The sequence below is a fragment of the Lemur catta genome, chromosome 5 (genome assembly GCF_020740605.2).
Source record: "Lemur catta isolate mLemCat1 chromosome 5, mLemCat1.pri, whole genome shotgun sequence".
Classification (NCBI taxonomy): domain Eukaryota; kingdom Metazoa; phylum Chordata; class Mammalia; order Primates; family Lemuridae; genus Lemur; species Lemur catta.
In genome coordinates, this window is record NC_059132.1 from 2,102,097 (window position 1) to 2,113,404 (window position 11,308).

Below are 11,308 nucleotides of genomic sequence, written 5' to 3' on the forward strand. Positions count from 1 at the left end.
CTGTATGCCCCGAATGCCAGGGGCAGGCAGGCCAGGAAGCAGGATACAGATACCCTAGCGTCCACCCCCCAGATCTGAGCATCCCTCCTTTTGTTCCCTGCAGGGGAAGAAGAAAAGGCGGTCGAGGGAAAAGCACCAAGAATCCACCACAGGTGAGGCCTTCCGTCAGCAGCCCTGCTCTGGCCCGGGGGGAGAGGCGGCCCAGGAGCCTTCAGGGCCTAGGCTCTCTGGAAATAAGGCCTGCGTCTCACAAGTCAAATCCCCATGCGAGAAACAGCTATCCTGAGTCCCAGGGAAGACCCGCAGAAGCCCGTTCCTGTAGCAGGTGTTATGTTCCCCTGTCCTGCCCCCACCCCGCTGCCTTTGCCAGCCCTGCGCACCGCTGGCCTCTATCAGAGAGGCCAGCGAGGGACTGACTGTGTAGGTCAATGCTTAACCCAAACACTGCATCCTGGCTGGTTCTGCTGGGATCGAGAGCAGGCTGGCCAGTTCCAGGCCACACGGCCCGCTGGCTGAAGCCTGGCAATTTGTTACTCTCCCCCAACCCCATTTCCCGTAGCCATGCACAGTACTGTACGTAGAGGAGGTCTCATACCCTGTTGCAGGCCTCCTTCCTGTGGGTGAATTCCTGCCAACTCTGATAACTAGATTCCGTATCCATTCAGCTGTGCTGCCCCAACACAGGGAAGCTGGAGGCTGGGACTGGGACAGGGCAGGGCAGAGTCCCCAGCCCTTCCTCTGAGGTGAGGAATGGGCCCTTCTTTCCACCTGGAAATGTGTGAGACAGGCATAGGCTATAGCCTTAGCCCTTGAGCAATACGGGTCAGCCAGATTGGGCACTGGCAAGAATGAAGAAAAGCTGGACAGGCTGGTCCAATGGTAGCGGGTTATCAGAACTTACGAACATTAGTGTCACTAAAGTTGGTATTCAACCCCCCACTGTATATTTGGCAAAAAAGAAAAAGAAAAGAGAAGCTGGATAAAAGGGGTAGGAGTTGGAGAGGGGAATGGGCACCCCTAAGGCAGAAGAGGCTGGACCCTCATGGGCTTCCCTGGGCCCTCCTCCTGCAGCCTCTGCGTGCTGTAAGGAGCCCCACACGCCACAGAGAGGGTCCCCCTCCCCACCCCACCATTCTTCCCACTGCCTCCATGCCCAGCTGGGTACCCACCTTTGCTGATACCTTGCTCTGGGCTCCCGGGCTGGCTGTGCCATGGAGAGGCCCACTCTGCCTATGGGGGCTGGGGGGTATCTGTAACTGGCTAACATTGATGTTACCTCTTCTTTCTGGGCCCTGCTCTGCCCTGCTGCCTGCCTGCTCGCCCTCTGTCCTGCTCATGCCCCTCTGGCATGCCTGTGCACAGACCCTGGCTCGCCTAAGAAATGCCGTGCTCGCTTTGGCCTCAACCAGCAGACGGATTGGTGTGGTCCGTGCAGGTGGGTTTGTCCCCACCATCATTCTCCTTTTGCTTCAAGCTGCTTCCCTGACTCTACATGTCTGCTGGGCCTGCAGCCCACTCCTTTTGCCCCTCAGCCCTCTAGCATACCCAGCAGATAGGGGAACCCATAGCCACTAAGAGTGGAAGTAAACACTGAACACTGATTGTGGAGATCACTTGGGTCTGAGTGGAGGAAAAGAGATAGAATGTTCTAAAAGGCAGACTCAAGGAGGTAGCTTTAGTGCTAGCCAGCCCTAGCTGGTCCTCAACAGACAAATCTCTTACACACCACTCTCACCCCCCCCCTTACTTCTTCAAGTTAGGATCCCTGCCTGTACCATCCTGAGCCCTTAAATCTGAGAAAAACAAAAAGTGACGACAGTACAAACTACCTGAATCACCTGGTTGCCAGGTAGCTCTGTGACTTGCTATCTTGCACCTACTGAGACCGGAGGGCTGGAGAGGAGCAGGGGTCCCCCGGGGCTGTCTTAGGCAAAGGGCCTGGTGGCACTGAGCCTGTGTGTTTCATCCTACAACAGAGAAATACTCGTGGGCATGAAAAGATTTACTCACCAAGTGGTTGGAATTGCCTCAGTTAGGTTTAAGCCAGGCCTGGCAGAGCCAAAGCCCAAGAGTACTCCAGGCAGTAAGGTCACTGGCTCTGAGGAACACTTGTCCAGCCCCTCAGTGTGTCCCCACAGTCCCTGTCCAAGTCAAAGAGGAATGTTGGCTGGGGCGAGGTGGGGGGCCCACATACGTATGCACAGCAGGAAACAACCCTGTCCTCACGGGAGGTGCTGGTCCCTCTATTCCGTGCTATCAGAGACAAATGGTGGCCTAGAGCACTCTGGTCTGGTAACAGCTGAGAAAAGCACACTGTTCACCACTTCTTCCCCTGGCCCAACGCTGAGGACCGGGATTGCTCGGCCCAGAAGCCACAGCCCCGCAGCCCCTCGCCTCAATGCAGACACGAGCCCCACAAACTCGCCTGAAGCAGCTCAAAGGCCCGGACTAGGCCATGGCTCCCATGGAAACCAGGAGGCAAACACGGGCCTCGCCACACGGAAGGTCCCTGTGCCATCCTGTGGCTGTTCCCGGAACTGCACTCGTTCTAGGTCTGGGCCCGGCCAGGCAGTGCTGTTCAGGTCAGAGGGCACAGACCTATCACCCAAGTCAGGGGGACAAAGGGGACAAGATCAGCTGGCCTGTGCAAAGACAGAAGTTTTTGGTTTTGGTGTATGACTATGAATTCACCCTCTGTTTACAGATAACTCTCTTCACTATTCCTAGGAGGAAAAAGAAATGCATTCGGTACTTACCCGGAGAAGGCCGCTGCCCCAGCCCCATTCCTTCCGATGACAGTGCTCTAGGCTGCCTTGGGTCCCCAGCTCCCCAGGACTTGCCCTCATACCTTCTGCTGCCCCGCGTACCCACAGAACTGTTTGCCAGCCCTGCCGAGCTGGCACCCACATCCCCAGGTCTCCCAGCCCCAGTGTCCCCACAGGTGCCCTGCAGCGCCCTGCCGAGTGCACAGGTACAGCAACAAGAACCGCAGAGACAGGCGGCCTAGCAGGCACAGGACAGCTGGCTTCCTCCAGGGCCCACCACCCAGAGGAAGCAACAGAGGCCAAATCACAGGGAAACCAGCTAGGGGTCCTGTTAACCCCAGCTCAGTGTCCAGACCCTGAAGATTTCAGAGACCACACAACTTCCGCCTGAACCTGAGGCCATCAGTTCAAAATGCTCTGAGTGGTGGGAATCAGATCTGTGTTGATGTGTCATCTCGTGAAGGGCATCTCTCGTACCTGTGGCAGCTCCATCTATTCTTCTTACCATCTGTCTCACAGCCAGAAGCCTCTGCCTCCTTTTCTGCTATAGGTCATAGATGGGCTAGACTAAGCCCAGCTACCTTCTCTACGCTCACTTTCCACATCCCCCCCTGCCACACCCTCCCCACACCAGACACATCACAGACCAAGAATAAGCTGGTTTGTCAAACAACAGGTAAGCATGGTCACAACCACAAAGCTCAAGATGACAATGCTTCTCTCTTAACGGAATGGAGAAGCTCTGTTTACAGAAAACCAGCTGCTATTCATAAGCCTCTTACCGTGTTCCCAGGCACTTGCAAGACGCTGGGGTAGAGAATGCAATAGGTTAAGTTTAGGCCCATCATCCCAGGCAACAGGAATAACCTGACACTACCCTGTGAGGCAAGTGTGGGTGGAGGGGGGCATCTGGCTGTAGTTTAAATTACTTGGAAATGTTTCCCGAGAAACTCATCAGCCTAAGAAGCCCTGATACCAAGGCCTCAGGCTTGTTAGTAGCAGCTACAGTCAACAGATGAACACAGTCATGGCCCAAATCTAGGGTGCATCCCTCCTCATTTCCTGAGACTTTTTCACAGTTCCATTTCCAGTTCATCCGTGGCAGCCTAGCCAGCTCCTGGGCAGCTGTGAGAGAGGGCAAACCCCAAACCTCCGGTGAGAGCCCGTCTTCCACCATTCAAACCAGGCCAGCTCCAGTAGGAAGGAGGACCATTACAACTAAAGCAAGGAGCCCAGAAACCCTCTAGTGGTGATGAACAGGTTTTCACCACAGCCTACTTTAACCTATTTTTGAGCCAAGCTTCAACCCTGAGCCTTGAAAAACAAGTTTAACTTTGTTTTTTGCCACCTCTTCACTGTACATAGCCTGAATACAAAGAAAAAGGGCTGTCTGTGCACTCACACACATCCCTCAAGAAAAGCCTTCAGCTCCTGCAGTAGCCACTGGTTTCTGAGAATCCAAAGATCACATACTCTAGTGTAACGTTGCAAGAAGTCTTGAAAAACAATGACCGTAGTGTTTAAGGTATTTTTGTATTGTTAATACATCATAGAAAAACTTTTTTAAACATGAGAATAAAGATACTTTTTACTGGGTTTGTTTTTCAAAGCCTGACCCTAAGGAATAAGCTGTTTTAGCAGCAGAGCATGACACCTTTTCCTTTCCTGCAGTCACGACACTCGGACTTTATCCCTTATGGTACACGTGTTCCAAAACTTCCAACTTGCAGAAGCCAGAGATTACCTTTGTCACTTCCCCCTAAAGGGGCTCGGGGCCATGCCCCGCCGGAGAGCTAGGCCCCTACTCCCATTCAAGCCTTGCTCTTAACCCCCCAATCGTCTGACTCATAACTGACGCAGGCCAGCCTGCTCCCCAGTGCTGAGAATGAATGATTGGAAACTGCCATCCATAAATCTTGAAAAGACAATCCAACCTGAAATATGTGCAAACGACCACTGGGCTCCATTATCCTCTGAGAGCAGAGAGAAAAAGACAACATTCCGCAAATGTTATGTCTTATTTCAAGGAAATCAAGAGTCTTCTATAACCTGGTATCGCCATAAAATCCTAAAGAATATTTTTTTCAAAATTAAAATCCAGATCCCAATATAAATAAAGGATATTTTAATAGCGCCCTTACTCCCCAAAGACTATCTGCTAAGACAGTCTTACGAAGTATTTTTAATAATTTCACATACCTCTGATGTCTGAATGAGAAATCTGCAACCTACTTTTTACATGTCAGTTTCTACCATGTTAAAGTATTTTATGTTTAAAAATGTGTATAAATAAATTCATCTTCCAGAGTAGTGCTTATTTAAAGTAGGCCACCAGAGGTTGTAACCCCGGATGTGCTTCCTCCTGGGAGGGTGCTGGAGGAGACAGCCATTACCGACATCTGACCCATTTAAAAGGATTCTGCTCTGGCTGGCCTGGTTTAAAAAGCTACATTGTAACCAGGGCTTATGCAAGACTGGATTGCCGCATCTGATTTGGTGTCTCCGTTAGAGTACAACGGGTACAGGTACGAGAACAAGGCGCCCTCTGTATGTGACAGTAGAGAGGGGTACTTTGGCAACTTTGTTTAAATCAGACCAGCCTTTAAAAAACAAAAACACACCTACTTCAAAAAGGAAATTCAAATCCTCCCAAATCACACTGGCACATTCCTATGAGGCCAGAAGGTGACGAGATTGCAACCTCAAGTTCAACTTCAAATACCACACCAATCCCCCCTCACTGCCAGCCGAGAACAAACCCTGTTTTCTGAGGCATCACAGGACGAGACATCCCAGGCTCCCTTACACGTTCCCAGACAACTGGTAGACTTGCAATTTGCTTGAAATACAGATCCTCATTGTCCCCGCCACCCCATGCTGCTCCCTGTCCTGTTCTCAATGTACATGGGGACGGCTCAGCCCAGCAAGGCCTCCCCCTGTCTCACAGTGAAGGTCTTTCCTTTTACCAGCGCCCTGGGGCCCAGCTCTCTTCTGACATGCAGCTGTCTTTCGAGTGGCCCCCGTGGTCTCCAGGTCCCCTTGGCTGTGGGGGCCTCAGCTGGCTCAGAAGCACTCACTGCTGCCTTGCTCTGCAGTGTGTGACAAGCCTGGCTAGGAAGGCCACAAGTAGATGGAATCAGAATGGTTCTTTACATCAATGTTTACATCCATGTCTAGGAAAACAAACACAGAAGGGGCGAGGGTAACAAGGCCATGTCAAACTCTACTTGCCAGGCCTATATATCAAAGTAGAAGAATTTAAGACCCAAAACTAATTACATTAAAAGCTAAGTTGGCTTTTCTTTGAAGTTAGGAAGCCAGCTTTAGCAATGGCTCTCTCTCACGTCTCTTTAGAGCTTTCTTAAAGCTCCTCAGGGCCTTAAGAGTTCACTAAGATCTTTGAAACAGAGCTGCCCGCCCAAGCAGACCCTGTTTGTATTAACTCCCCTAATCACAACGATTACAACCGCCTTGTTTCAAATCTCAAATTACCCAGTAGGCTTTTTTTTAAACTCAAGCTTTTGAGCTCTCCAATGGTCCACAGCAGCTAACAGAACTTTACTGGTCTACTTATCCACAACTGGCAGTGGGCATCTGAAAACAGCCCTAACTTCATTTACTCAAATGGCAGGGCGTTTTAAAACAGAAGAACGTAGATGGTGGGGATGTTCCCATAGTCAGGCCCATAAATAAAAGCCTTGCTCAGGTCAAGGAAGGATTTTCAAGCTCTTAAAGACAGCAACGGCTTGGGCACAGAGTTAACTGGCAAAGGCAAGCTCTGTCCTGGGGGTAGGAAGCATCCCCATCCCTAGCGGTCATCATGAGGCAGATCTCTAGCAATACAAGGCAAGGGATGTTTCACTTCTGAAGATGAGGCAGCAGCTGTGAATGACATGGGAGACAGTTGCTAGTCCAGGTCCACACTCTGTCACATTCAACAGAGGCTCTGGACCAGATCTTCCTTTTTCCTTTAGGTGTTCTCCCCTCCTTTTATCTGCAGCCTTTTTCTTTCAGGCCTGTGCAGGCAACGTCAGTATGCACAGGGTAGAGTGGGGGATAGGAAGGAGTAGGAGGAGCTAGGTTCTACTCACCCCCACTTTCCCAAAAGAAAAAAAAAGCCACTTGGGAAACCTCTGCATTCCCACCCCCTTTCAGTAAGCTTCCTGGAACAGAAAAACTTGCAGAACAATCGAAGCAGGTAAGAGAGGTTGTGAAAGTGGCATACGCAGGACAGAAAGGACAAATACAAATGTTCACCAAATTGGTGGGAAGTATTACAAGTGAAAGCACTTTTATGAAATAAGCTGATCCTCAGTGCAAAACCAGAGGATGGCATATGGCAAGTTAGGTGTTCAGTACACACCTCCTGAAAAGTTACAGTTGAGAGGTGTTAGAAGGTCACAGAAAGCACAGATGTGGAAGCAGACACTATCACAAGCAACTACATTTCTCCCACAAAATGCCTTTCAATAGTGGCGCACAGACCGGAGGGAGCCGACAGTCAGTATGTAACACTGCAAGGCAATAAGTATGTCACCCGTGAATTAACCAACTGTCACTCAAACTAAGTCCAACATTGGAAATATATCAAGCAAGAGCCCCTTCAACAACTTTATGCCACCAACAATGCTCTTCTCCACTGACAGCTCAGCAGGAAGGGTAACATTCACCAAACCCTGCTTATGTGTCCAAACAGCTCAATCTTGGGCCAAGGGACGTGTTCTACTTACACCATACTTCATCTTGATACACACTTACTCGTTCTCTGTACCCTTTGGAGATAGTGACTTCTAACGGGAAACAAGAATAAGTCATGAGGACTCTAGTTTTAAAACCCCCAACATTCAGAAGAAATCAGTTCAACATCAAAAAAGGTTTAGTTCAAATGCTCAAAAACTGCCCTGCCAGATGTGGGTCTGATGAATACTCTAATGAAATATTCTAGAGTTCCTAGAGTGTCAAAGTACTGTCACCGATCTGGCCCTAATTTCTCTTTCTAGTCTATATTCTCTGGGAAATCTACCGATACCTAACCTTCTCTGCTGCTAGTTCTAGACCTAGCACGGCTTTCCTCCTCACCTTGGCATTCCTTCCACCCCAACCAAATCCAGCTTGACTTGTGAAACCAAATTAGTTTCATTTCACAGAATCTTTCCTAGACTCTTCCAGCCCTGTAGCCCCCATTTACTCATTAACCTTGCTCTGTCCAGGAATACTTTTATTAAAATTATTCACTCCTTCCCAGCAGTATTTATGCCTTGTCTCCTGAACTACACCAAAAGCTGCAAAGAGGGAAACCACATCTTTTGTTTCCTACAAAGTAAGAGAAGCCAGGACCATACTTTAGGGATTCAACCATTTCATAAGCTTTCCCTTTACTTAAAATCTTTTCCCTTTTTCTCTACTTTTTTCTTCGCTGGAAATCAGTTATACAAATCCAGATAACTGAAGATTATTTTTTTAAATGCTCAAACAACTTTGTAGGGAGAATATTTATTTGGTTGATTCCTTCCTTCCTGAATACATATTGTTTTTTTGTTTGTTTGTTTGTTTTTCAGACAGGGTCTAGCTCTGTCACCCAGGCCAGATTGCAGTGGCGTCAGCCTAGCTCACTGCAACGTCAAACTCCTGGGCTCAAGCAATCCTCCAGCCTCAGCCTCCCAAAGTGCTAGGATTAGAGATATGACCCACCATGCCTGGCTATACTGAGCTTTAGAAGAGAAAAATCAAAAAGATCTTCAAATGGAAATGGTGGCAAGCAAAAGCTAAGCTTCCAAAGATGAGCAAGATTCCAAAAGCCATGGATAAGATAAAGGATGCTCAGAGCAAGAGGCTGCCTCTCTCTCAATCCTCTCTCCTTCCTGGTGGAAACCACCTACTTCATATCCCCAAACTGCCTTATTGAGTGCCCAGGCAACTTACACAGTTTTTAAAAAACTTATATTGGGATCAGAAAACAGAACATAGGACTGGCCAATTTTTAGGAAACTGAAAGATTCTGTGGTTTGGAATATCTGCCTGCCCCAAGCCAGATGCCCATGGTGACTCACTGTTGCTCTCCTCCCTCTCTGGCTGGTTCTAGGACCAGCTCAGCATTACGACGACAGCATGTTACAAGGCTGCAGTTATCTATCCATCCACCAAGTCACATTACAGCTCTGCTTAACTCTAGGAGCTAGTGTGTTGTGACAGCTGTAAACAAATCAGAGTTATAATGCCACTTAGGGAGCTGCAAATTAAAGGGATGATTCTGTGAATCCTTAGAAAAGCATACACCTACTTTGCATATTAAGAGATTTATTAAGGTAAGCTAATAAAATACAACAGCACTTGAAAAGAGGTAACTTGCTGCCACAATGTAAGAATTAGAATTTGTTTAAGGGGAACATCCTTAGCCCGTGACAATGTTAGGGAGAAAGTAATAAGCTGGTCAGGTACAGTGGCTCACACCTGTGATCTTAGTACTTTGGGAGCCCGAGGCAGGAGAACTGCTTGAAGCTGGGAGTTTGAGACCAGCTTGAGCAAGAGCAAGACCGCCGTCTCTACAAAAAATAGAAAAGTTAGCCAGGCACGGTGGCATGCCTATAGTCACAGCTACCTGGGAGGCTGAGGCAGGAGTATCACTTGAGCCCAGGAGTTTGAAGTTGCAGTGAGCTATGATCACACCACTAAACTCCAGCCCAGGCAAGAGAGTGAGACCCTATCTCCAAAAAAAAAAAAGAAAAGAAACAAAAGAAAAAAGGAGGGAGGGAGGAAGGAAGGAAAGAAAGAAAGAAAGAGGCTAACATTCAGAAAGGGTTTGGTTTACTTTTAGATCTCAAGTGACACAGCCAATGAAAAGCTGAAAAGCCAAAGGATTGTCACAGGAGTCTTTATCACCAAAAGCAACCTACTGCAGGCAACGGCTATGCATTTTCCACGTGTGCAGAGGAAACTGACAGAAGTTCTTCAGTCCTAGCTGGCAATCACCCAAATCTGCCTAATCCCTTCCTCTCATTCTGTTTCCTGGCAAAATAAAGGGCATTTCCCAATTAAGCCCTGAGGTTAATCAAGAAGGGTTTCCTTCCTTCTCCTATGTATACAGTAATTAAAGGAAGTCTTCGTAATTCATCAATAGTAACCACTTTCCAAACCAAGAGTATCACTACTTCTCCCCCTCCCATGCATTAAAACTGCTCTTCTTGGGCCGGTCACGGTGGCTCAACACCTATAATCCTAGCACTCAGGAAGGCGGAGGTGGGAAGATTGCTTGGGCTCAGGAGCTCGAGACCAGCCTGAAAAAGAGCAAGACCCCATCTCTACTAAAAATAGAAACATTAGCCAGGTGCCATGGCATTCGCCTGTAGTCCCTCAGGAGGCTGAGCAGGAGGATCACTTGAGCCCAAGAGTTTGAGGTTGCAGTGAGCTGTGATGACACCACTGCACTACACCGGGGTGACAGAGCAAAGACCGTCTCAAAAAACAAAACAAAACAAAACACTGCTCTTATTTATTATGCCTTTTACCTGCATTTCACAAGAATCTTTCACTCACGTTTCTTACACAGAAATTTATGGAGTAGTGCCGCTAAATACAAGTCCTGGCACAGCTATAAAGCAGACTGCGCTAGATCTGTGAAACCACAGTAGCTACTATTTCCAACTTGCCCAAGGCCATGCAGGCACTAAAACTCCAGCCTCAAGGCAGACTTCATGCCACAATATTAGTTTAGAAGAATAGCTAGGAAGTAAGAGGGTAGGCAGGAATGAACCTACCGCTGAAGATTAAGGTTTGGCTGTTATGGATAATGACAGACGACCACTCACTACAGGTGAGAGCCTGGAAAACTCTTGAGATTCCTGAAGAAATAGTAGGCATATAAAAGGGAACAGGGAAAGAAGGGTGGGAAAAGAACGCTGCAGCCAGCTTGAAAAGGACTTAACATCACGCCTATGATTTATTTCAGTACGCAATGGTCACAAATGGACTATTTTCTCATGCATGAGCTCTCATATCTCCACTAGAGTTTAAGGTTACCAGGATTCTTTGTTTTGTTGTTTAAAGACTACAGCCTATACAAAGTCAGGAAGAGAACAAAAATTTAAACCACATTGTCCATTCAATCTTTCTGAAAGATCACAGTATCCTTTAAATATGGGTAGTGATGTTATTTACTCCTGTAATTCTAACAACTCTTGAGTGTTATACAGATCAAGAGATAATAATGGGCTTCTATTTCCTAGAAGCTGACACTTCCTTTATAAATTAAACTTGGCATATGCTAGTGATCCTGGACCTACAGTGAAAATTTGTATTTACCATATTGCTAGGGATACTTGAAATGGACAAGTTTTTTGCAGACGTTGATCATTAATTATAGCAGGAATTGGTACATGAGACATTCAGCTAGACTGGACTCTGCTATCTTCCCCAACTAAAACCAGGACAAATGGAAAACAAGCTTATATCCTGAGAGTAAACGGAATCAGAGAGCCAGAAGTGGTCACAGGGGTTGGCAAACTTTTTCTATAAAATGCCAGAGAGTAAATATTTTAGGCTTTTTG

General features: G+C 47.8%; 1 protein-coding gene across 6 annotated transcripts in view; it reads left to right on the forward strand.

The window, feature by feature from the left end:
• TCF7 (transcription factor 7) overlaps positions 1-4,361 on the forward strand; it is a 31,162-nt gene extending 26,801 nt beyond the window's left edge. For 2 of the 6 annotated variants that reach the window (XM_045550791.1, XM_045550793.1), the window contains 2 exons: positions 104-152; positions 2,728-4,361. In XM_045550791.1, the coding sequence (XP_045406747.1) occupies positions 104-152; positions 2,728-2,807 (129 nt within the window). In that variant the 3' untranslated portion in view covers positions 2,808-4,361. Of the gene's footprint in view, positions 1-103; positions 153-1,362; positions 2,186-2,704 lie in introns of those variants that run through there. The other 4 variants (XM_045550789.1, XM_045550790.1, XM_045550792.1 and 1 more) reach the window with 3 other exon arrangements.
• The last annotated feature ends 6,947 nt before the right edge of the window (positions 4,362-11,308 follow it).